The sequence below is a fragment of the Sphaerodactylus townsendi genome, linkage group LG01 (genome assembly GCF_021028975.2).
Source record: "Sphaerodactylus townsendi isolate TG3544 linkage group LG01, MPM_Stown_v2.3, whole genome shotgun sequence".
NCBI lineage: Eukaryota > Metazoa > Chordata > Lepidosauria > Squamata > Sphaerodactylidae > Sphaerodactylus > Sphaerodactylus townsendi.
The window spans coordinates 88,348,721-88,376,141 of record NC_059425.1 but is presented as its reverse complement, the minus strand read 5'-3'; the positions used below and the strand labels follow the sequence as shown (position 1 = coordinate 88,376,141).

General features: G+C 43.2%; 1 protein-coding gene across 7 annotated transcripts; it reads right to left on the bottom strand.

Annotated features, from left to right (window-relative positions):
* Positions 1-1,884: 1,884 nt before the first annotated feature.
* On the bottom strand, positions 1,885-27,391 carry GNPAT (glyceronephosphate O-acyltransferase). Of its 7 annotated transcripts, none has more exons than XM_048486654.1 (16): positions 27,252-27,391; positions 24,485-24,673; positions 20,895-21,071; positions 16,875-17,004; positions 16,364-16,491; positions 15,614-15,689; positions 15,307-15,458; positions 14,560-14,690; positions 13,581-13,804; positions 11,933-12,178; positions 10,633-10,712; positions 8,594-8,734; positions 5,751-5,853; positions 5,571-5,664; positions 4,400-4,461; positions 1,885-2,475 (listed from the first exon to the last, which is right to left on the bottom strand). In XM_048486654.1, exons 1-16 carry the CDS (start codon positions 27,300-27,302, stop codon positions 2,432-2,434), a joined length of 2,028 nt encoding a protein of 675 aa, XP_048342611.1. In that variant the 5' UTR covers positions 27,303-27,391; the 3' UTR covers positions 1,885-2,431. The 7 variants fall into 7 exon arrangements, with proteins under 7 accessions (XP_048342611.1, XP_048342601.1, XP_048342630.1 ...); XM_048486644.1 differs by having other exon boundaries at positions 24,485-24,676; positions 27,252-27,390; XM_048486673.1 differs by lacking the exon at positions 27,252-27,391 and adding an exon at positions 27,021-27,108.
* Between the last annotated feature and the right edge of the window lie 30 nt (positions 27,392-27,421).

Below are 27,421 nucleotides of genomic sequence, written 5' to 3'. Positions count from 1 at the left end.
CAGAGGTGTATCACAGAGAGAAGTCTGTTATACACTGTGTCCAAACTTCTCTTATTACAGACTCCTCTCTGTGATACGCCTCTGAAGATGCCAGCCACAGATGCAGGCGAAACGTTAGAAACAAGATCTACCAGACCACCGACACACGGCCAGAACACCCACAACAACCAGTTGAATCCATCTGTGAAAGCCTTCGACAATACTTTCAATTTTTTTAAATCTAGGGAGCCCAGATTCTCCCTTTAAATCCACTCAGAAGGGGCCAGAACCTGGGGAAAATTTGAATGTGCCTGTCAGGGGAGCAATGTTTAAGTTAGCAGTACTAAAATTTGAGGCTACTTTCAGGAGACTATCCTGATGATACCACCCAGGTTTAGTGAAGTTTGCTTCAGGGGGTCCAAAGTTATGGACCCTCAAAGGGAAGCCCCATCTACTATTAGCACCCATTGGAAACAATGGGGGGTGGGGCACCCCCTTTGGGGGTCCATAACTTTGGACCCCCTGAACCAAACTTCACCAAACCTGGCTGAAATCATCAGGAGTGTCACCTGATGATAACCTGAAATGTTGGTGCCGCTAGTCTAAAGATTGCCCACAAAGTAAAAACACTAAAATATTTTTAAATGAATTTTTGAGGTTTTGGCGCCCCCTTCAGGCGTGCACCCGGTGCATCGCGCACCCCCTCATCCCCTGGTGGCTACACCGCTGTGGGAACCCCCTACTAACGCTCAGCGAGTTCAAAAGATTCAGCACTGGAGAGTGAGGGAAGTGCAAAATGAATCCACTCCCATTGACAATATGCTGTGTGATCAGTGCAGGTCAGTGGAAAGCTGGATCAGTGCAGGTCAGTGGAAAGCTGGAGCAGCAGTGGCATAGGAGGTTAAGAGCTCGTGTATCTAATCTGGAGGAACCGGGTTTGATCCCCAGCTCTGCCGTCTGAGCTGTGGAGGCTTATCTGGAGAATTCAGATTAGCCTGTGCACTCCCACACACGCCAGCTGGGAGACCTTGGGCTAGTCACAGCTTCTCGGAGCTCTCTCAGCCCCACCCACCTCACAGGGTGTTTGTTGTGAGGGGGGAAGGGCAAGGAGACTGTCAGCCCCTTTGAGTCTCCTGCAGGAGAGAAAGGGGGGATATAAATCCAAACTCTTCTTCTTCTTCTTCTTCTAAACAAAAGAATGTCATTTTTCCTCCATTGGCACTAAGTATTATGAAAATACCTACTAATGGCTCTATCCCAGATCCATCCGATTAGATTACCCTTCCCCGCCTGAAGAAGAGGGAAAAGTACTGGAATTTGACTCAAGCATCCTACAGGGGACAGAATCTTTCATTAACAATCTGCTATGCAGATATGGGGGGATTCCATCTGGGTGCTGCTTGTAAATAAAGCAAATGCAGCAAGAAACAGAATTGGTTCTTGTAGTACGTGCTTTGTTATTTTGGGTTGCCAGTTTCAATCGTGACATCTTGCAGTGAGCATACTGAGAACCACAGGGACCCGGCCTCAAATCCCTTGCTTCAGAAGCTTCCAGAGGTTCAAACCAATTTAGACCATGAGTTTATAAACAAGTATTTTCATCTTTGTGGGTCATAGGAATCCACTCGAACTACAGTTACGGGTAAGTGCAACATTGTGTTTCTTGTTCTCCAAGGGAAAAGGATCCCTTGCCCTTATACTTTCACTTCCGACCATGAATCAAGAATAGTGTAGCTTGATATTGTGCATATTTATAACATATTAGTATGTTGAATAAGACCTATTCCCAAATAGGCATGCAAGGGCCTAAGAAAATACCTTTGAGGAAAAATATTTACATAAAGGAAGAGAAAACTCATGTTATCAGTAAAAACTGTGTGTTCATTGAAAGCCACAAAAAAGGGATTCTTTTTCTGCTTTTAATTCTGGAAGAGTTGCATATACAAAATTTTAAAATCTGTTAATCACAGAACTGACATTTGGGGGCAGTTAATACTATGTTAGGAACAGGGTTCATCTTATCATAAATAGTAACCAATGAGTTTATCCTTAAATATGCCTTTCCATGTTATATCTTTAGTTGCTTAGTTACATTTTTCCACAAGAACAAAATCATCATACAAAAGCAACTACTTCATTTTCATGACAAACTTGTCAAATCTGGCTGTGCAATTCTGTCAAATACAAACTGGCTGGAGGAGCAGGAACAATGTTTATTAAAGGAGAATGTAAGTTTACAAATAATTTTAATCATCAAGGCTAATAAAAGTTCTTCGAGTGCTGATGAAAATGTCCCAACTTCTGGAGTTCTCCCCATCCTTAAGTGGTAAAACCTTTCAAGGGGGGAAGTGTGTTTTGTAGCTTCCTGTAACATTTTCTCCACAATCTGCTTCACTTTTGACCCTTCCCCGTAATTATAGTGTGCAGAGCCAACCATTTAAGCCTCCTCCTGTTAAAGTCGGGCAGCTACTGGTTTCCTTACGGGTATCCTAGATTCTAAAGGAGAGGACAAGAAAGCACAACAGTTCTGAAGAACAGAAGGGCCCAGTCAACATTCCTTTACAAATCTACACTAAAAATAAGACTTGCTATGGGGAAAAACCCTACACAGTCAAACTGAGATTAGTTATGTGGCCATTAACCTTGACTCATTCATTCAATTATCACATTATCAGTTATCAAAACTGAAATCTTGAAAAACTGTGCCTGGGGCAGGCAAAGGCATTATCCCAAAGGCCCAGTTTTCAACATTCTTAATTTTTCCTTTTTTACTTGAAAAGAAGTCAACGTCCTGCTGTGGGCCAATAACAAACAAAATGTAGGACTGATGACAGAACCAATACATAAGAGAACAAGAAACTGCACTATGGCTCCTTCTGCACATGCAAAATAATGCACTTTCAATCCATTTTCACAATTATTTGCACATGGATTTTGTTATTCCGCATAGCAAAATCCAGCTGCAAAATGCATTGAAAGTGGATTGAAAGTGAATTATTCTGCATGTGCGGAAGGGGCCTAAGGGACTCAGTTTCTTAATAGTAGCTACACAGAACTGAAAATTCGTAGCATTTATACCTGTAGAACTTGAACAAGCATTTCATTACATTTTTTGCATCTCATTTGCCACCTGGTTTTGTGCCCCGCAACTTCAAATAAATATAAATAGCTGGAGCTATATAAGTGGCTCTCTTTCAGAGGCTAAAATCTGACCTACCAGCTCTGTCAGGAAGGAGATGTGTGGAATGAATCCGCTTGCTCCTTTGTGAAAAGGCTCCCCACAAGTAGCACCCCAGGGTCCCTTGGAACAAGGCCCTTGCATGCTCAACTGGATTGCAAATACGGGGCGGGGGGGGGGGTTATTGTTGCTTTTCTTCAGAATCATCCATGTGCAACAAGCTGGGAAAAGTTACGTGGCAGTCTGCTTCCACTAATGGATCAAGGCCCACAGTTCTACAAACACTGCTTGAATCAGGGACATCTAACTCTGGCCCTCCAGATGTACATGGACTATGCTGGCAGGGCCTGATGGGAATTGTAGTCCATGAATATCTGGAGGGCCAGAGTTGGACACCCCTGCTTAAATGAACAACGTGACAGAGATAATTTTAAATAATGCAGCTATGCTAACAAGGGAAAGTGGAAAAAGGAGCAGACTCTGCAGAAATTCTAACACTTGCCCAAAACATCCAAGTTCTTTGCAAAATCCATTATTGCAAGTAGAACAAAGTGGACAGATGGCACAAATTCCTTAGCAAAAATTTCTAGCTTCCCCTTTCTGAGATTATTTTTTAAGGTTTAAGCAACCTTCCATTGCTGGCAGGAAGAAAAGTGCCCTAGTGCAGCACTAGTAGCATTGAGCTACAACCCTGCTACAACTCTCTGGATTCTAGCTACAGATCCACAGATTGGTAGCATTGTGCTTAGTGCAAGGTATGTTATAGCCATTTTCAACATAAAGATGACACTTGATTCTGAGGAATTCCTGAGGAATCCACTCGTTATTTCCTGGACTGTCTTTGTTCTAGAATGCTCCATTTGAGTCCTGGTGCCTTGGGGACAGAACTAGATAGGCACCAGGACTCAAATGAAGAATTCTAGAACAAAGACAGTCCAGGAAATGGCAGATGAATTCTCAGATCTGGTGTCATCTTTATGTTGAAAACGGTATAGCTACCTTGCTATGGAAAAGCAGTATTATTAGAATCCACAGAGTTGAAGCAGTCAAGGTACCATATCATCACTACTATGTAGAATGACATTCTAAAACTGCTTTAAAAGATGCAGTGACAAAAGATTCAAAGCCGTATGAGAAAATAGGGCATTCAATATTTACAGAAGAACCAGTGCAAACTGGTTACCAAAATATATTTATATCAACCTTTACAACAGTATTCTATCAATTAAACAGGACACTTACCGAACATTTCTATAGTTTTACTCAGAGCCTCTTTACTTACACTGTAAGTAAATCCATCAGACCTAGAAGGGAGGGGGAAAAGAATCAAGCCATGAAGTCTTCCAGTTATCCATTCCAAAAGAAATAGGAAGTGAAGAATATCATATGATTCCCCATTTTCCATTAATTTCAGACCAACCCAACGCTATCAGTACACTTTGGACAGCCATTCCTCTTAGATTTAATTATGTTTACTGTATATACATTATACATTTCAGTATATAATTAAGAAGCTTTGACAAGATAAAAGACTTGCCAATATTAATTCAGTTCACTAAATTTATTGCTTCGTTTTCTTAGCCAGTCAATATCACTTTTTAATGTGGGTTCTTTATCATGAAAAGAGGAAGGCATAATACAACTATTGATTTAAATTTGGAAATGCTCAGCCAAAAGTGCTCAATTTGTCAGTTTAAGATTGAATCAGACCTTGTGCTATAAGAACATACTTCTTCGCTCTAGTAGTGTTAAACATGTTTACAGCACATTGCTTGGGGCTTTTGATGGCAAATTAACCAACCTGGCAATCTTCTACTCCGATTTGCCAAAAATGGTCTCTAAAATGCTCTTCAGATCACCTGGATTTATTTTTCTGGGATACTTAAAAAACACCAGGGCCAAATAATTAGTAAAGAAAAGGGAGTTACTCAACGATCTAAAAGCAGCATCTGTCATTGTTCATCTGGTTCCATTGTTCCTTTCACGCACTCACTTTCCATTCCCAGGAAATTTGATTTCCCCAGGGCTGCCCCAAAGGAAAAGGGAGTAGAAGATAATTTTGTCCACCTTCCCTCTCTTCAGCATAGCCTACCCCCACTCCATGTGGCTATTAGTCCATATGAGTCCTGTGACCCTCAGAATCAACTTTTCCAGGGTCAGAAACCATGGGGAGGATGGGAACAATGTAAAGACCTGCATGAATCAGTACCTTCCACTGACAGACTGGTATCAACAGCCCATCGTTTCATACTTGAGGACTTATTTGTATTATTCACAGGGGACTTATGGTGGTATTTTCCAATAGTTTGAAGTGAAACTGTAATAAGCCTTATTCTCTGATTTTATTCTCAGTGCTTTTGACTATTGGAGTTGGGCTTTATGCCCACTTTTGCAAATCCACAGTCATACTCACATTTTTGTCCTCTTTGCAACATCTAATCGCACAAGAGCTGCCAAAGCATTTTTCTGCATATCTGAAGACAGCACCTCATAACACTGTGTGCTTCCTGAACAGGAGGAAGAAGGATACTTCAGTCCTGATACCAAAGTGCTGAAAAAATGAAATTCTGCAGTGCCTGTGATGAATATTTACCTGTCTCTAGAAGTTTGGAAGCAAAACTTCGGACTCCAAATATGAACTGCTTCTCAGAAAAAGCCTCTGTTGCTGCCTCCTTGGAAAGGTATCTGCAGATTATCTGGAGGGGGGGATCAAATACTTTTGCATTATCATAATTATTTCATGAATAATCCAATGGGATAGAATGGCCAATTATGACAAAGGTGACATTTCAGTTTTATTATTTATTTATTTATTTATTATTTGGATTTGTAGACCGCCCCATCCCCAAGGGGCTCTGGGCGGTGCACAACAACATCTGTATATATACAATATATAACCGTGGTGGCGAACCTTTGGCACTCCAGATGTTATGGACTACACAATTCCCATCAACCCTTGCCAGAATGGTCAATTAGCCATGCTGGCAGGGGCTGATGGGAATTGTAGTCCATAACATCTGGAGTGCCAAAGGTTCGCCACCACGGTTATATATAACAAAGGATCACAATAGTGACCACATAAACAATTGTTACATTTACTAAAATCCATTAAATCCATTTAAACAGCGATCAAAATAATAATAACGGGCGTCCCATAACCCAATTTGTTGAAAGCCTCCCCAAAAAACGGCCGGACTCCTCCCTAGGAGGGTAATAAAGATGGAACCAAAAATAGAATAGTAAAAATAAGTGAGTAAAGGGGCGTCCTACTCAGCGACTGGACACTCCAAAGGCCCAGCGGAACATCTCAGTCTTGCAGGCCCTGCGGAATTCACCAAAGTCCCGCAGGGCCCAGACAGCTGGAGGAAGAGTGTTCCACCAGGCCGGGGCCAGGGCCGTAAAGGTCCCGGCCCGTGTGGAGGCCAGCCGCATCATTGTGGGGTCAGGAACCACCAGCAAATTGGCCTCTGCTGAACGTAGAGGCCAAGTAGGGGCATATGGGGTAACGCGGTCTCTAAGGTACAAGGGTCCCAGGCCGCATAAGGCCTTAAAGGTCAAAACCCACACTTTGAAGATGATTCGGAATTCCACTGGGAGCCAATGCAGCTGGCGCAACACAGGCTGAATATGATCACGAAAGGGGCCCCCTGTGAGCAAACGTGCCGCTGCGTGTTGGACCAGTTTCAGTTTCCGAAGCAAACGCAAGGAAAGGCCCACGTAGAGCGAGTTACAATAGTCTAGCCTGGAGGTAACCGTTGCATGGATCACAGTGGCTAGGTCTGCCTGAGAGAGGAAGGGGGCCAGCCGCCGGGCCTGGCGAAGATGGAAAAGCGCAGTCTGGGTTACAAGGGCCACCTGGGTCTCCATTGAAAGAGGAGAATCCAGGTGGACCCCCAGACTGCGAATGGAGGAGACCGGCCCCAAAATGGCCCCCTCCCACTCCGGCGGCTGGAAATCCCCCACCTCCCCCCTGCAGCCAAGCCAAAGGATCTCCATCTTCGATGGATTCAGTTTCAGCCTGCTCTGCTGCAACCAACCAGCGACCGCCTCCAAACAATGCTGTAGAACTGCAGGGGCCGTGACCGCTCCCCCCTCCATCAACAGAATGAGCTGAGTGTCATCAGCATACTGGTGACAGATCAGCCCAAAGCTCCGTACCAGCTGAGCAAGTGGTCGCATATAGATGTTAAATAATAGCAGGGATAGTAAAGCCCCCTGGGGTACACCACAGTGAAGTGGGCACTTCCAGGAGGCTTGATCCCCGCACCACACTTGCTGATGTCGGTCCCGGAGGAACGAGACAATCCACTGAAGGACAGTGCCCCGGAAACGGCCAGGTGGTGGGCCAAGAGGTCATGATCGACCATATCAAATGCTGTGGTGAGACCTAACAAAACCAGCAGCGCCAATCCGCCTTGGACAAGCTGCATACGGAGCGTATCTGTGACGTCTCCGTCCCATGCCCAGCACGGAAGCCGGACTGGAAGGGATCGAACGCCGATGTGTCATCCAGGAAACCCTGAAGCTGCTCCAACACCACTCTCCTCTCTCAAATTACTCTCTTCCCAGAAATCGAAAAGATTCTAGACGGGCGTAATTGGCCAGATCCCCCCAGATCTAATGAGATGGTCTTTTTCAAGAGTGGGACCATCTGCCTCCTTTCAACCCATCATCCCAAACTCCTTGCTCAAGGGAGCTATTGATGATATGCAACAGATGGGGTCGTAACTCCGCCCGGCAAGTTTTGATAAGCCAGGAGGGGCACGGATCCAGAGGACAAGCAGTAGGTCTAACAGCAGTTAAATAATAAATAGGAAGAGTTGAACTAGACAGCTTTTTTTAGACATTACCTAAGGACTTGGACATTCCCAGAAGGATTCTTCCCCCACCTGCTCTTTGAAAAATCTTGTAGTACCTTAATGAATTTATCATGGCATGCATTTTTGTGAGTAAGAGGCCAGCTCATCAGATTCATTAGGTGTTACATTTAGCTTGATAAGATATACATATGTACACTGCCAAACACACACTACAACAATATTCCACTTATATTAAGTGTACTTCTATACCATATCACAATCTGCTTTTGAAATCCTTCTTCATTTCCAAAGCAGACTGTACCTCTCTCAATATCATATGTTTGAACAAGCACAAATGCATTTTTATGGCTAAGCTGCAAGGCATAGATAATACAAGTATCTGCTTACTTATTCTATTTTGGGTTCACTATATAAAGGTGGTAGTATAAAATAACAAGAACTACCCAGAAGCATTTTAAAATTAATGAATGCAATCCTGCATAATCTTTTAATTCCATTTCAGTCACATCTGCACTAACCTGAGTGTTTTCTTCTGTCACTGAGCTACTTTTTATCACTTCCCACAAAAAGAAGAGAAGAGAGGCTAGAGAAAATAACTTTACAGTTAATTTTGTACCTGGTAGCCTTCCACAAAAGGTCTGAACATTCCAGACAAAAAAGACATGATAGTACTTCCTTTCTCTGTGACAAAGATTTGCTGTGGAGTGACTTGAATTGCATCACATTTTGAAAGCAAGTAACAGCCTTCTTCAAAATCCTAGGAGTTAAGCCAAAATAATTATTCTTTGCTTAGTGAGCCCAACGACATGTAGACAGGTAAACAAATACTCATATTTCTACTACTGTGATAGAATAGGTAAAACACATCATATATATTTCTAACTTTTAATTATGTCTAAAACATTATCTCATAGATACATTGTTTCAGCAATGAAGAAAAAATTAGGATTATATTAGCTATCTTGAGAAGTGTAGGCAATTTTTAACATTCCACAGTGGCTGGCTTTTTGAGTTGTCAGTTGTATGATAAATGGTATGATGCGTGAGGCAAGAAGTAGATAGTGGGAATGGGGTTTGCTTACCAATTCCAAAACAAAACCTGCTTTTCAAGATAAGGGCTCACATCTACCAGAGTTTCTGCAGAGAGAATGATTTCTGTCCACAGTGTATTTATTACTTTCTGACCTGCCCTGCTCCAGTACAAAATATAATTTAAAATGCCCCCAATAACAGCCTTTTGCAAAACATTAATATGACATCTATTATGATACACACCTTTACACTTTCAACCATGCAGTGGATAGTTAACAGACGAGAATCTTCAACACAAGAAGTTTAGAAAATCCATGACAAGGTACTACGATACACATCAGATTTTGTCATCGTTTTCACCATTATTTATAGCTGTCAGATATTGTAGTGATACTGAAGTATTTAGTTAACAAAAATGAAAAGTCATTGGGGTGTACTTGTCACTATCCAGCAGGGACAGAGCACCTATGGGGGCACCTACGGGGGCACCTACGGGGGCACATGTCCCCAGGTGCATGCCATCCTATCATGTGGGGGGGGGGCGCAAAACCGCCCCCACACCCCTTCTCTCCTGCGCCGACTCAACTTCCAGGTCGGCGTGGGGGAGGAGGAATGTGCCATGTGGGGGAGTGATTTTGCACACACACACCATGCCTCCCCTGCGTTGACTCGGCTCCTCTGAGTTGGTGCGGGGAAGGAAGGGATGGCACCCGTGAGGGGGTGAAAAATCACCCCCCACGCCCTTCCTCCCTCGTGCTGACTCAGCTCGTCCTAGCAGGACTGCCGCAGGTCACCCCTTGGCCCTGTCCCACCAGGCTGCCTGGGACTGCCGCCGGCTCATGTAAGTGGGGCGCGGAGGGGAGCTACACCAGGGGGGCCCATTTTGCCCCAGGCACCATTTTGCCCTGCTACGCCTCTGCTATCCAGCACTTCAGAGAGCAAAATGTGAAGCCCTCCTCCAGTCCAAGAAGCCTCCTTCCAAGAGAAATGGCATTTCTGTTGGAGGAAGAACCCATCTCAGTTGGAGGAAGGCTCCTTGAAAGATGGATCCACCCTATTAGCTACCAAATGTTTTTCAAAAGAACTATTTGAATTATGGTATTATTAAAGCTTGATTATGACAGGACTGAAATGCAACAGGACATTAGGTCCTGGGTAGCTATGTTGGCCTGCAGTAGAAAACAAGGGTCAGGACCAGTAGCACCTTAAAGACCAAGAAGATACTGTGAGTATTTGATAGACGGAACTTTGGACTTTCCAATGCTTTGACCCTGGAAATCTCGTCTGTCTTTAAGGTGCTACAGGACTCAAATCATAATATTAGGTAGTTTTACTTGAACCAAAAAATTACAAATATTCTGAATGTCTATTAATATGCTATAAAAGGAACACTGCATTCATTGGACTTTGTTTAAATCAAGTCAATATTTGCACTTACTGCATGACATATTCCTAGATTTTAAAGCCAATATTTCTTCTTTCTTCACAAACTGATCAGACATTAACTCTTACTATAGGCAAAAAAAAAGTAACTGTTCAAGACAATCAGCTTCAAACAGTTAAGCACAACCTTCCTATTTACACTGAGCAGAGTCCCAACATGCCAGTGAAGATACTTTTTACCTTCAGGGGTACTCCAGGCAAAAAGATGAACTCGTCAGAAAAAACATCAAGCCAGAAAGCAAAACTGCTGTAGACTTCCTCTGGAAAACAAACGTGAACCAGGTGCTGTTTTAGTACCTCAGTATTCTGAAGGAAGAAAACCTCTGTAAAATGCGATTTTAAGAAAACAGTATTTTTGACCAAGAATAGTAAACATTGAATGTACAAGCCAGCATCAGCATTACTAGCCCCATGCTGAGTCACTGAGAAGGTTACAAGATGGGTTATGAGCACACTGGCCCTGCACCCACCCACCCACCCACCCCGCCCCCACCCTCTCTACATGATCATTGTTGTCTGCATTGTACAGACACACAGAAGAAGTCCCTGAATGCATGCCCCCCCCCCTTTCCTGTGATTAGCACCTCTGCTTTCTGAATGCTGCAGACACGGGACTCCTCCTCTATATAGCTGCCACCATGCAGAGAAAGTGGCAGTTACATGGAAGAGGGGAGCCGGCATGCTCATGCCCACACAGTAAGCCAACACAAAGACAGATCAGCTACACTGGGCTCCTCAAAGACAGCAATGCTGCATAGAAGCTGCTCTAGCACAACAGCCACTGAACTAAAAGGGAGTTGCACAAGAGCTTATTAGGGGTATGGCTAACCATCAGGCAAAGTGTGCTGTGGAAGGTGTGATTATGCATACCATCGTCTTGAACAAGAAGCTATTGCAGAATGACTTGCTAAATCGAAGCTGGAACTTTGTTCATCCTTGCACATGTCTAATTTCTGTTGAACTTAATGGGGCTCATAAGAGCACCAGATGCAGTCTGAACTAGTTAGGGCCACAGGAAGGGAACCTACTAAGCACCAAGGGCCTATGAAGGCAGATGTGAACAACACCTTTTAATTACACTGAACTAAAACACTTTGCATGCAAGAGAAACACTACCATGTGGTAAATTAGCATATCAGATATACAAATATCTTAGAAAGTGCTTTTGTAGACTATAAAATGTTATCAACATACTCTTGCTTGCCTTAAAAATCAAACAAAAACACAGTGACAGATAGTGATCCAGTGAAGCGTACTAGAAGACTAGCATGCACAAAAACATAATTTTATGGATATTTCCACTCTTTGTTTACCCAGTCCAGCTCCTGCCATACATAGAGTGCCCGGCAAAGGAACACATACACACACACGTAAAGTGCCCACATTTCCATACATTCAACACTTGCCAGACTGAATCATGGGAGTATACAAATAATCTAACTAAACTTTCAGATTTATAATGAAATATGGTAACATTTACCTTTTCTGGAACTGTGTGTCATTTGCAATGCCAGTGCTACAAGGGCTGGCCGCACAAAGACATTAAGTAGCTGGTTCTTGTAGGACCCAAGTAGGAGGATGGAGAGGGCTTGCTTAAAAACAGTCTCCCCGGCAGCACCAGATCCCATTTCTGTGTCATTGAGAACCACCTGGCCATTGACAAGGGTTGTAATATTGGAGTGTAGAGAAAGGCTGGATCTTACTGCTTTGCTGGCACACAGATTATCTAGTAAAATGACAAATTATGGACCTGCATCAATGCCTATAACCAGCTGCATTGCAGTGAAAATGTCAGAATTGGTGAAAGCAAGTGGCCACCTAAGAGCATAATGCACCACAGAAATCCCACGTTATTAATGAGTAACGTCTCAAAGCCAGAGAGGGAAAAATTTGTGCAAATAATCAGTTATGTAAACCCTAAAGGCAATGAAACATTATGCCCTCCAAACAAGAAAAGATAAAAACATTGCATTTTAGACCTCAGAAGCCAGCATAAGTGGCTTAACACTGGAATTATAATTGAACTGCAATGGAAAGTATTAAAACAATCAAGAGTACAACAAAATTATGGGAACTATTAACTAATAATGAGGTAAAAATGGAAGTTTGTTGGTAGGGAGCAAACATTTTTCCTGAAAGTAGAAGATGAACTGCAAACTTTTAAATATTATTTTCATTTCATGGTTTGTAAACATAATTTGCAGCACAGAGCAGCTTTTGGGACTAACGATAAAGATCTTTGCTTCAGTACCTGGCCTTCCAGTTGTTGTTTTTAATGTCCTAGTTCCTGAGGCCTGGAATTCCACACAGTTGTGTGTCCTTGTGAAAAGTAAAATAGGTAGCACCAGGTCAAGGGACTATCCACCACAGTACCAGCAATTAGGCATTATTTTGAAGGCTTGAGGCAAGTTAAAACGTAAAATCACATGGTGGGAAGGCCTCTGCTTAACCTTGCTTGAGAGGTGTTCTGAATCTCTGTAGCACATCTGGCTTAGCTTTAACAGCCACATGCCAAACTGAAAGTGAAACTTGCTATCAAACTGAATCAGTTCCTTGACTGTCAACCCTAACAAGGATCTTGGCCAAAAGACTGATTGACAGCACGCCATGTGACAGTCACTTAAACTTTAAGTTCCAAAGTGTGTGTGTGCGCACGTGCAGGATGATTACCATATTAGTCTATGGCAGTCAGAACAAAGAGTTTTGTGACACCATAAAGTCTAATGCATTTGTTGTGGTGAAAACTGCCATCAGTCTAAGAGGTATGGAGTGCCATACTCAGATTTACATCCAAAGACTCATCCAGCTGAAAGACTTGGGGGGAGGGATGAAATTACAGAGAGATTTCAAAAGGTCCATTTTCCCAGAACCAGCTATCATATATTCATGAGTCTTAAGGTGTCACAAGGTTCTTGATCTAAACGGATCTACTGTATACCTAAGAAGGACCATTGTTACATGTTGTTTCTAGCAGTATTTGTTTATACAACTTTTTAAGTCAGTCAGAGACAGACTTAACAAAAGGAGACTTTATAGCAGCAGTGCTACTAAACCTACTGTCCTAAAATCTAGTAAACCTAACATGTGCTGCCCTAAAAAAATGAAATGGATGATATTTCACTGCATACCCGGCCAATTAAGGAATCCTCCGAAGGACTGAGTTAAACCTTTCAACCAAAGGGTTTTTTCCACCAAAAGTTCAAAATGTATAGCCGGTAAATTCTGGAGGAGGATGGTGGAAATTAATATCCATGGATTCAGAACCATGTTTTCTATCTGAAGGAGTTCTATTTTGTAGGCTATGTCACTGACAAATTCTTGGATTTCCTCAGATGGCTTTTGTGGAATATGCCTGAAAAGAAAAGTCCAGTCAGCACAGGCATTCAGACCAAGCATCTCACTTTCCCCTTAAGGCCACTGAACAGCAATTCAACATCTGCCTACGGTAGTTGTCCCATGCATTACTTTGCATGTTGGTGGTCATTTGTTTCTTCTGAAAGGATTTTGTGACCCTCCCTTGGGGGTCTGTGTAAAGTGCCATCAAGTTGCCAAACAGTGCCAGGACTGAATGTCATTATAAACAAGTCACAAAAAACTGAATGTCATTGTAAACAATGCATAAGCAATTATAAACAATGACATTATAAACAATTTAAAAGAACAGAAATAAAAAATAATGTCCCTATGAGAAAGAAGGTACCATTGAGACTTCTGAAGAACCTTAACAAAGTTGTCCATACTACAAAAGGGATATACAAATACATGACAGCAAAAACCACATTCATTTTTGTTGCTTTGGCATTTTCAGCAAATGAATATTTGTCTCATTCTTTATGAAAGAAGCCTTCAATAGGAAAGACATTAGTAAGATTTAGGGGCCAATATACTCGTGATTTGTTTAAGCTAGATTTCATGGTCATTGCATCAGGTTTTAAGCATCCAGATCTAACACTAAGTTTGGCAGGCCAGGAGGAATTATCTGATTGTTTTGTCTAATAGAGCACAGTTATTATTCCTAAACAGAGCAGAAGAAAAAAGAAAACACTTTGGTGAAAAGGAACCTAAATGCCAAAGATGTTCACAAATCACTGTTAAACCCCATGGTACCTTGGAACCAAGTTATACGGACAGCGGTTGATTCTCCCAGCTGCCAATGTTCTAAGAGACAGAGGCTGTCCAAAATATACATGTATGCTTCCAAAATCTTCACTCAGAATTTTCCTGGCTTTCAATAGCCCCTATAAAATAAATGACGAAAACAAACTGAGTCATTGCACTGTGGAGACTGGCAACATTTATTATTTTACCATAGCTCTACTACAGTATCTATAACATTTTTATCTCACAATTCCTTTAAGGACCTGAGGACCACATACATCATTATTTTTTCTTCCATATAATCACCATGAACAACCCTGTTAGGTAAACTAGGATGAAAGAAAAAGATTAGTCCAACTGTATCCTATAAGATTCCTGACATAGTGAGGTGTAAACATGAGTCTCCCCAGTTCTGGACTAGCACTCAAACAATGATGCTACACTGGCTCTCACTGCCTTCTATAGTTCCCCACATTTCACAGAAGGGCAACAGGCTGGTCAGAGGGAAGGTGCCCAAAGCACATAGTCAATTTATAGCTAAGCAGTTTTTTGAACTTGGGACAATATCATTGATCAATCAATAGCCTTTATTGGCATAATACATTTACAAAACAAATAAATAAAATGCCCCCAGTGAGAGAGAGAGAGGGAGGGAGGGAGGGAGGGAGGGAGAGGGGGCAGGCAGGCAGGCAGGCAGGCAGGCAATATCTCATTTTCCATCCATGGGACCACAATAAGTTAAAACTGCTTCCTTACCGATGTAGATTCTTTTGGTTTAGGAACTCCTAAAAGTTCATGTGCATAAAGTGATTCTTCTAGTACTCTCTCATAACTGATACTAATTGGGACAAGGTAAATGTCAAACACTTCCCTTTTCAGAAATGGATCCATCACAATATTGAGGAGACCTGCAAGAAGGGGGAAAAACCTCTACATTTTTATTCAGAATAAATGTATAATTGTTACAGTTCATGATATATTTCTAACTTGGCCTGTAGTGCTGAACATAGTCTAATATAAATCATCACATTCAACAAAGGCTGTGATTGCCTGACCTACTTACCAAACTTTGGAGCCAAAGTCTTTGCAGTGCGACTCCTCGTCCCCTCAAGATAAAACTCAATGGGAGCATAGCCATTCTTCAAGACAAAATGCACAAAAAAGTATCAATGAGATATAGATGTTCATTTTTAAATAAAAAAATGTAAATGTTTGTAAAACAAGAACATTTCAAACCATAGCTACATGAGTCAAACAGCAAGAATGACAAATCCAGCATCAACCTCAACCAATATAAAATTAGTTTAATTTAACATAAATAGTTGCAAGTCCTGAAATGTGGGGAAAAGGAGTCCCCCCCCCCCGCCCACCAGGCCAGCCTCCACTTCTCTCCTCTTGTTTGCTAGCCTTCCTTTATTGTGAGTCCCCAGTGTTTTATTCCCTCCACATACTTACCAGTTATCAGGCATCAAAAGAGTGGTGTTTGGGGTTTTTGTTTGTTTGTTTTTGCAATGTCTTCACATGTTCAGATGGTTGCTTCTACCATTCTGGGATGTTTAGTTCCCAATTTTAAAAAATAACTTGGAATTTTTCTGTGACCTTAAGATTTCCCCTGGGTTTGCAGAAATACATACTTTAGCCATACACGGTACACCCTGCAGATTTTTGTTCTGCAGGGCGGTGGGAGGTGTGGGGGAGAGATAACTGCACTTGGCAATTAGATTTATGACAAGAAGATATGCACACTGATCACAGCTGCTAAGACCAGCAAGTCTTAAAACAAAACATTTTAGCCAATTTTGAAATGCTTTACCTTCAACATTGTTTTGACATACTCAGCAAACACAGCCCAATAGAGTTTGTTGCCACCAAATGTACGTCGCATAAAAAAGGCACCTGATTTTCGTAGGAGCTCACCAACTACTTTCATTCCCAGGAAATCTAGCAGAGGCAGAGAATGCAGAGTGGCAAAGTTAGTCATTGTCCCTTAGAGTAACTCCTTCAGTACCTAATTATGGATTATCTAGCACGTTAGAAGCAAAACTAAGTTTAAAAAATCTGAATGTTGTGCCAGCTATCCATACATGCATGATACAGTTACATGAAGAACAGGCAAGAATTGGAACCATGGGGCTATTGTCATATTACTTGCCTTTCCACAACCACTCCAAGTTCTATGCACAGTTGGAGCAGATCTGGGTAAACTAATGGCCTTAAACAGATTATTGTGCATGCTTCCCTGGATCAGAATCTGTTCTTTTTTTCTCTCAGCAGCACAAAAATCTGGTTGTTGTAAAAGTAAACTGTGAAAGGGAAATCCTCACCTATTCCTGCAGCAATGACAGGCAAAGCCAAGTCATAGGCATACAGCACATAAGATAACAAGAGAAAATCCACGTAGCTTCGATGACTGGGCAGCAGCACAACTGGATGCTCCTGAATTGCCTGTTGTAGCTAACAAAGAACAAAATTCCATTCATTTCTTTAAAAACATATACCTTTGTTCAAGGCAGTTCATTTAATAAGAAATAATACAAATATACAATCTAAAAGCAGTCAAAATACTTGTAAAAATGTAAATTAGAGAGCATAAACTAGAGACTATTCTCGAAAAGGCCTCTGGAAAAGCACTTCTTACAGCTGCCTGCATGTCACAGAACCCTTCAAACCTCCTCTTTCAGAATGTTCCCTAAGACCACTGAACAGACACAAGATCTTGCTGCAGAGGGTGCAACCAGCATAGGCTGCTGGAAGGACCTCAGCTCATACATGGGCTCAGCAATGTTGATCCCAGGTCAAGAAGTTCAGAACCAGCACTTCAAATTGAGTCTGAAAGCAAATAAGGAGGCAGGACAGCTCTTTTAAGGCTGCCATGATACGCAAATGCCTCTTCACACCTATCAAAAGGTAAGCAACTGCATTCTATACCAACTGAACTAAGTTTCAATTGTTGTGACCCAAGGACCCAAGTTGCTTGCAGGGTTGCAGCCAACCATCTGTTCTTGGATCCTTGCCCATCATGGCTAATTAACTCTAGCTGGGAAGGACTGGCTGGGTGAGTGTTGGAGGAGGTGAATGCCTCCTTAGGGAACGGGGAGGTGTCTCGTGCCTTAGAGGAGATAGCGGTACACCTCCTTGGACCCAGAAGATCTTGACAACTATTGCCCAGTAACCAATTTTTGGAGGAGGTTCTGGAGCAGGTGGTGGAGGTGGCACAGTTGCAGGCACACTTGGAGGAAACTGATTTTCTAGATCCATGTCAGGTGGCATTCAGGCGGGGGTTCAGGACACAGATAGCCTTGGTTGCACTGATGAATAACCTCAGGAAAAGGGACAGAGGCAAGTTATCCCTGTTGTTACTTCAAGATCTTTCAGCAGCCTTTGATACCACCAACCACATTATCCTTCTGAAGAGGCTGTGGGGGTTAGGACTGGTGTCCACTGCAATACAGTGGTTCTTGTCCTACCTCAGTGGCAGGCTCCAGAAAGTAGAGATGGGGGACAGATGCCTGGGGTCCCTGGGAACATTCTTGTAGAGTTCCTCAGGACCTGGTCCTGTCTCCGTTATTTAGCATCGAAATGAAGCCACTGGGGGAGGTCATCAGAGGACATGGTGTGGGGTGTCACTAATATGCAGATGAAACCAGCTGTCCCTCTTGATTTCATCTCCATATGTGAGGCTGCCCAAGTGCTTGACTGTTGCCAGGCAGCTGTCATTGATTGAATGAATTGAATAAATTGAATCCCAATAGAACAGAGGTGCTCTGTATGCCAAGCTCCCTGAGTTCAGGGAATTGAGGGAGACCTGTTGCTGGAAGGGGTGGTTCTACTGGGTGCAGGATCTTGGGGTCATCCTGGATGGGGCACTGTCTCTGGAAACCAAGGGGGCAACAACAGCCAGGAAGGGCCCATCAACATCTCCAGCTGATCCACCACCTCCGCTTTCTCCTGGACCAGGATGACTTGACCACAGCTATCCATGCTCTGGTAAACACCAGATTTGATTAATGTAATGCACTATATCTGGGGATGCCTTTGAGGATAGGCTGGAAGCTCGAGCTGGTGCAGAATACAGCAGCTCATCTGCTGACAGGTGCTTTGCACCAGAATCGTATCACACCTATTCTGAGGAGTCTTCCCTGGCTTCTGGTGCGCTACCACGCTCAATTAAAAGTGCTGGTGGTAACCTATAAAGCCCTCTATGACTTTGGTCCTGAGAGTGTGCATCCACCCATATATTTCAGGGGAAGGCTTGAATGACTGTCCACCCTGTCAGAGGTTAACGGCAGCCTGGAGGGCACCCCATCAGAGGGAGCAGCCTGGAGGGCCTTCTCCACAATGGCCCCTACGCTGTGGAATGTCCTCCCACCAGAGGTTTGCTGGACACATCCTCTCTTGGAGTTTCAGCACCTGGCAAAGACTCTCCTCTTCAGCTGGGCATTTGGCCAACTTGCCTGCTAGGAGGGCCTCCCCCGAGATGTCCATATACCCTTCCCTTTTTTGTAGGTGGGTGGAGTGGGAGATTCTAAGTTGTGTCTGGGTTTTTAGAATGGGGTTTTATTTTACACAATTTTAATGTTCCATGTCTTATTATCTTGCGACATGAGGTGGGTAAAAGGTGGGTAATAAATGTAAATAGGTGGGTAAAAGGTGGGTAATAAATGTAAATAGGGGTGAATAGTGTAGTGACCAAGTTTGCATATGACAGATAATTATTAAAGATGACTGTGAAGAGCTCCAGGAGGATCTCCACAAATTGAGTGAGTGGGCAACAATGTGGCAAATGAAGTTCGTTGTCGGTAAGTATAAGATGATGCTCACTGGAATAAAAATATCCCAATTTCAGGTATAGGTGTAAACGGGGTCTAAACATGCTGAGCCTGACAAGAAAAAGAGACCTTGGGATCAGAGTAAATAACTCAACAAAAATGTCAACCCAATGTGCTATGAAAAAGGCCAGAACTATGTTGGGGTTTATTAGGAAAGGGATTGACAGTATTATATCCTATTTCCCCCATACAGATCTACGGTGTGGCCCTATTAGAAAAACTGTGTGCAGTTCCAGTCACCAGATCTGGAAAAAATACAGAGGAAAACAACAAAGATTAACAAGGGGTTGAAGCACCTTTCCTATACAGAAAACCTGAAGAATCTAGGACTTTTCAGTTTACAAAAGAGATGTCTAAGGTGCTGATTATTGAGAAAGGGGTAAAGAGTGTGGATAGAGACAACTTTTTCTCCCTTTCCCAAAATACTAGAACTTGAGGGCATCCAATGAAGCTGATAGGCAGTAGATGCAAAACTGGCAGATATACTTGTTTACACAGGATTGAAATGTGGAACTTGCTGCCAGAGGATGCAGTAACAGCCACAGGCATAGACAGCTTTAAAATGGGATTAGACTAATTCATGAAGAATCGGTCTATCAGCAGCTACAACTCATAACAGGAAAGAAGCACTATATGGAAGCACCCAGGCAACAGCAATTGAAACAGACTATCCCACCCTTAACCCCTGCAATAAATAGCAGTAGCTATAATCTCTGTTAGAGAAGCTGAACCACAGTACAAGGAGACATTTAGGCAAGGCCTCCATTCAGTCTACCAGCTGTCACTGGAACAGGACTTGTAGGGATGCAAGGAATATCAGGCTGAGGACTGGTAACATCAGAATGAAAATGTGTACTCTGCTCAAATACCCAGACATTGTACCCATGTCCTCACAACCAAGCAGGAGGAGAGGAAGAGGCATATGGGAAAAGAGAGAGAAGAACATGCCCTGGTTTGAAATGGGACAAGCACCCAGACCTAAAGATCCCAAAATGCTGGATTCTCGCAAAGTTCACTTACCTCCAGCTGATCTGTGGCGAGAATCATTTTTAGTAGCATATCTAACTACATCAGTGCAGGATGCAGGACTGCCAGTACAGTCCTAAACAGAGTACTGGATTTTTTGGCGGGTCAAACAGTGTTGATTTCAGTGGACTTAGATGAGTATACTGTGTTTCTCTCACACATGCATGCATTCAATTGCTTTAGTTTATCGCAATGTATTTTTCAAGTTTTCAAGTACCTCTGCTGCATGCTGAGAACCCCATCTTTGCTCCATAGTGCTGTGAAACCCAGTGTTGACCAGTAAACAAATACGCACATCCATTTAAACATTACCAAACTGAGCATTCCAGGGTAATTCTTAGTACCTTTTTCATAGGATTATCATTATTACTAGGAGGACAAGAGCTGAACAGCCAGGCTAGCATCCAAGTACTCTGATCCACATGCAAAAACAAGCTAACAAAAAAGTCACCCCAAACATGTCAACAGAGAATTCTAGCCAGTACTTACTTTTTGCATGCCCTCTTCATTTACACAAATGCTCTTAAACAGGCTTTTAAATAATTTGCTCAGTGTGAAAGCAAAAAAGCGGATGGCTCCCATGTGCATGCTATGTGCCATCTCATCCAGAATTTCTGCAGCTTCTTCCTGGATGATGTCAGGAGATTCTCCCATTTCCTTTGATAGCTATATAAAAGATTAAGAGCAGAAGTGAATGAGAAACTTTTCACCTATATTTTGAAGGGTTTTCATCACATAGTGGCCTAGAACAATAACCAGGCTCTGAAATGGCACCTTACAGTGGCCAGGCAGAGAAGCTCCACAAACCATCAAAGTCCACAAATGTACAATACAGCTCTACTGGGCAGCAAAAAAAAAATTGCAGACTTCAATGTGAAACCAGAATGTTCCCCAATTTCAGCAGGCCCAAATATGGGTTAGTACATACTGCATATAGTTATTTTATCACGTTGAATACAGCAAAATATTTCATACATTAATTTAGGACAATTGAATGTACTTGTTCTAGGATTTTGGCCTTCATCAAGAGCCAGTGTGGTACAGAGTAATTAGATTAAAGCAGGGGTCCCCAAACTTTTTAAACAGGGGGCCAGTTCACTATCCCTCAGACTGTTGGAGGGCCGGACTAAAAAAAACTATGAGCAAATTCCTATGCACAAATGATTGTAAAATGTTTGATTTCACCTTTCAGCCTTTCTGTCATGGACTATTTTTAGAACAGTGACCAAAGTATGTCAAGTACAGGGTGGGCTCCAAATATTGTTGGGGAGGCTGTGAAATACCTTCCCCTGTTAAAAAAAAAAAAGCAGAATTTTCCCAATGAAGCATTCCATCTAACCCAGGATCAGGTATCTTCCTGGGTTCTTTCCTCCCTAGCAGCCAGCGAGTGATTCACCAGCCTGGCTGATGCCAATGGGAGTGGGGCGGAGCAGAAAGCCTGAGAGCAACACATGGAGTAGCCGAGAGGGAAGGGAAGAGCAGGCGTTGCCACATGTAAGGTTTCCAACTCTGGGTCAGAAAATTCATGGAGATTTGGGGGTGCAATCTAAGAAAGGCAGGGTTTGGGGTGGGGAGCCCACCGTCCAAAGTAGTCATTTTCTCTAGGAATTGATCTCTGTCACCTGGAGGCCAGCTGTAATTCTGGGACATCTCCAGACCTCCCCTAGAGGTAATATCCACAAATATGTCTCCTGACTGTGATCAGCAATGTTTAGAAAGCAGCAACTCCAGTCACAGAAAAAGAGCAGACCTGTGGGCATTGCCTTGTTGCATAGGCTGGTTGGGGAGAAAGGAGCCCAGGAGCCCAAGGGAGCCGATCTGGCAGATCCTGAAGGCTGCAGGTATCTCCAGGGCTCTGTTTTCCCTCCAGCAGACCCAACAGTCAAAGCCATGGAGACCCGTTCACTGCCTACCAGCCAGTCCCGCAGGGTGGGGGGTGGGGATCGCCCTGCTTGCTTTTCGCTGGCCTTGTTGCCAGGGGCACTGAGCAGGTGTGTGTGGCCCCATTCACAGGTTGTGGGGGGCCTGAAGGCAGACGAGCGACTGCAAGCACAACAACCCAGTGGGAAACCCTCCCATGCGAGCCCTGCAGAAGCAGATGGCGAGACCCTGCCAGTTCTCTGGAAGCGCTGTGGGGCTGGGGAATCCAGGTGGATTCAGTGCCCTGTTCGCTCAAGCAGTCGTGGATGACTGTGTGTTTTGGGGAGCGCGACATCTGTTGCCCCAACCTCGAGATAGAAAGCCTGCCCCAACTGGGGCTCAACAGTCACCTGTCCTCTCAAAAGCACGTTTGTTCTCATTCCCCCACCTCGAGCCTCAGGGCCGTCCTGGGCATCCAGGGACAGGAAATCCACACCCGCTTTGCTTCCCTCCCGGCCGACTGAAGAGGAGTCGCCCTCTTTGCTCCCCCGAACCCGATTCCTCCTCTCCCTCGAGCCCCCACTGCACGTGAATGGAGCCATCGCCGCCATGCCTGGCGGGCCAGATAAATGCCTTCAGGGGGTCACATTTGGCCCCCGGGCCGTAGTTTGGGGACCCCTGGATTAGAGTAATAGACTAGGGACAGAAAGATCTGCGTTCAAATTCCCCCTCAACCACTAAGCTCAATGATCACCATAGTGACCTCAATCACTCTCTCTCAGGTTAACATACCTCACAGGCAGGGTTGCCAAGTATCAGGTTCTCTGAACTCCCAGTTTCCATTTTAGTAAAAGTCTCTAGCCCTTTCACCCCTGTAACTTTGCAAAGGAAGGAGCCAGACTTCCTTTTTTTCAAAATGAAAGCTGGAAATTCGGAGAACCTGGTACACATATTATATTGATATAATGATGTTCTAGTGCCAATTAAAAAATTTAAACCTCCTATGGAAAGAAGAAGAAATGGCTACTGTGGTGGCAATCTCAGGGAAAATTTATGTAGTATGAGTGAGGAAAAATTCAAATGAAAGGGTGATTTTTTTTCTCCCCCTTTTTCTTTTATGGTGATTTGAATGTTCATATGTGGAACAGTGAAAGCATTTCTGGATGCTTAAACAACACAAACAATACTGTAGTTTAAGTATGTGACATGGCATTTTGACATTGTTGTTCAAACTAAGTTGTTATCCATTTTGGCCTAATTCCATGCCAAGAATTTGAGGATGGGGGTTTCAAATAGCATTTATATCTATTTATGAACTCTACTAAAGCCACTGCGGGGGAGTTGAAATGGGTCCTAGCAAAGGGTTGAAGAGGAAACATCTCTCCCGCAATGGGCTTTAGTGGGGCTGCAGCAGATCCCACCCACCCCCTTTCTCGCAGCATGACACTTACCTGGTTGTAGGTCCATGGTTTGTGGGTTGGAGAGGTTGGCTTGGGGTAGATTGGAAGGCGAAGATAGGGGGAGGGTGGAGAGGAGTGGCTTGGGATGGCAGGAGGGTTGAATGGGGAGGCTTGGAGCGGCAGAAAACCACTGCCTTACATTTGGCAGTTTGCAAGAGTTTTGATCTAGTTAGTATTCACAGAACACTGCAGCAGGAGCAATAAGAAACTACAGGATGGATGTACCAGAAAGTGTTCTGCTGCACTGTGACTAAAAAACTAGCAACAAAAAGCTATGGGACATGCAGCTCTTCAAGAGAAGGTGGCAGTTTCCAGGCCCAGCGATGGGGCTTCTTCCAATGAGGCAAACGTTTGATGTCTGTGTTAGGATGTTCAAACAAGCATAGAGACAGATACAATTCAGTATCTCATACCACTGAAGCAAAAGAATAAATTATGGCACCGTGTGTTAGGTATACATACTGTAAGTTTGAGTAAAATAGCACCTTGAAGACCAACCAATTTTTCCAAGATCTATACTTTCATGAGTCAAAGCTTACACTGTCTGATACCACTAACAAACAGAGTTTCTGGTCACAAAAGTTTCACCCTGGAAAAAATTCTTGGATTGTTTAAGGTGTTTCTGGACTCAAATTCGTGTTCAGCTGGTAAATACTAATGCAGCTGCACCAAACACCATAAGTTTGGTAGAGCAAATGCATTGGCGTGCACTACTTATGCTGTGAACTAGAAATACACGAACAAAGATCATTTTCTCACCTCTCTGATGACATACTGTACTTGTTCGGAATGCAACACAATAGTTTTAATGGCACTTGGTTTGCAGGGAGAAAGTTCTTTATACACAACAGGAGTGTAGCATCGCATCGCATATCTGAGGTCACTGGACTGCCGCCTCTCCTCCAAGATGTCTTCAAAGTCATATTTTTTCTTTGATGTGAGATTTTTCTGCTGGGAAGATAACCAAAGAAAAATATGACACTCTACTAAGCCCTGCAATTAACTTTTTAAGGCATGTCAGAAAAGATATATCTATGTGATATAATAGTGATTTGTATATCGTAATCCAGCCCCACTAATATGTAATAGCACATAATTAGCACATCAGTACAGTGTATACAAGATAAAGTTACTGCAACCTAAGGCTTTCCTGGCTGAAATAAACTGGCTGTGGTAGACTTTAAAAACTGTATGGCCGTGGTCTGGTAGATTTTGCTCTTAACATTTTGCCTGCATCTATGGCTGGCATCGTCAAAGGTATGTCACAGTTAGATCTGTTTCTCTCGCTGACATGGTGTGGAGAGGAATATATATATATTTGTTCTCTTCACATGGACAAAACATATCCCTCAATGTGAAAAAAGGAAATATATACAGCCAAAACCCAAGCTAGAATGACAATACAACAATGAAACTGTATATCAATATATGACAAGGCATATGATGTAGATACCTAAATATATTATAAACAATGCATAGTACATAAGCTAGTGTGCAACAATATAACTAAATAGATACATTACAAAAAGCCAACCCTGTGAGGTAGTGCTGTAATTTATGTCCACTCTATTTGAATGGCATTGCTATCTTGTTTTGCTGTATATTCTAAAGTTCAATGTCTTTTCTTGTCCGTTGTAGATTCTTAGGTTTTGTATAAAAACACAGTCTGTAACTTGAGCCAAGCGTGAATTAAAACTAGATGGTAGGCAAGATAGACTAATGCCTCATAGTACTCACTGTTGCACACATTCAGGTATGATGCCAGGTGCTAGTGTAGAAGCTTTGGTTCAGGTGTATTCAATTAATGGAAACTTGAATGGTGCAGCAAAGGTGAGCACAGCCAGATCACTGAGAATAATGAGAAGCAGCATAAGGGCGAGCCAGATGAATAAAACCAATGAGAAGCAGCATTGTACAGAACATCCTCTGGCTAACAAGAACTTTGCACAGAACATCCTCTGGCTAACAAGACAAATATGTTTCAAGTTGGTGTTATGTAAAAACCAAGTTGATCAATATTAGATGTGTTTGCACTGAAGAAGAAAAGTTGAAAGCGTTGTTTAGCACACAACACATTTTGCCTGCATGCTGCTTCTCAAGTCTATCTTTCCTACCATCTAGCTTTGATTCACGCTTGGCTCAAGTTACAGACTGTATTCGATTTGTTTTAATGCGTTTGTTGTTTGTTTTGTTGTATACCGCCCTGAGCCCTTCGGGGGTAGGGCGGTTTATTAAATCAAATAACAACAACAACAACAATAGGGAGGGAACACATCTTACGGTGACATGCCTCTGAAGACACCAACCATAGATGAGGGCAAAGCACTGGAGCAAAAACTACCAGACCACTGTCACACAGCCTGCAAAACCCACAACAGCCGGTTAAAGTAGCCTGTTTCTAAGATTGGTGGTTAAACATTGTATTGCCACCATCACAACCAAGAATAAGGTGGGGTTATGGAGATGTCACGCCAATGTGTTTTCTAGTTTGCTACAGTACATTAGAAGAGCAAATATCTACATTATAATTGGCAACTTTGATTCATGTGATAATTTGTTTGGACAGCACAATTAAAAGTTTAAGTCATGCTTGAAATTTATTTTAAAAGACCACCCCCACCCCCTAGGAAAATATTTTCCACTTTCCACAATAGATAAGAAGATCCTCCCCCTCTTTACAGACAGAACTAACTCAGCTCTCTTTGCGCAATCAATACACCTGTCCAACATGCATGAAATTAAAGCATTACCCAATCAGCAACGACTACACAACTCAGGTTTATACCCACACAAATCTTTACAAACACCATACAAGAAAAACAGATAGTTTCGTTCTATGGGTGGAGTCTGCATGGTGGTCCTAAGCAAACCAAATAAGGGAACTACTTCCATAAAGTCTACTACTAGTTTTGGAAATATACCCCAAGTATGTGCATAATCCCTTCCAAGTAAGTGTACTGAAGTGTTCAGCTTTAAGGTCACGTTCAAATTACACCCTATGTCTCAACCACATATTTTGATGACATAAAATATGAAGGGGTTAAAGCAGGCTTCCACCCACACACCAGACATACTTTTCTGAGCGAATCATGATCTAAAATTCTCAGATTGAGGTTGGATCGCCAGATATTGTAGCAGCCTGTCAGACCCACGAACCGCCACAGCCTGTTTGCTGATGGATACAGGCGCTGGGGCTTTAACAAGCAATTCCCCAAGTGCAACTTTCCTCGCACCCATCAGCTTCATCCCAAATGAAAATGCACTTAAATCAGTTTTGGGAATGCTCCATCCATACATAAAAAGTGACGGCTCCATCACAGCTGCCCATCGCGGTACACAAGCGGGCGCAGAGGACACTTCACGCTGCCTCCCCTCCAGAGGAGTGGTGGCAGAAAAAGGGGTCGCCACCAATCCCCCAAAAGGAGCTTTCACACTCAGTCAATCAGGCGCGCTGGCCAATCAGAATGCAGCACCGCCATCTCCTCGCGCGCTATCGACCCACCCACGCCGTGTAGAAACCACTTACTGAGTACAGGGGGGTCCCTCTCCGACTGCTGCCCCCGACCGCCGCCGCCATCGCCAGTTGCCCCGCCGGCGGCTGCCCGGCTAACCTCGCTCTATTGGGCTTCCTTCACGGTTTCAACGGGCGACCGGCTGCGCCCATTGACCAGCCTCTATCGGTCCCTTCCTGCCCCG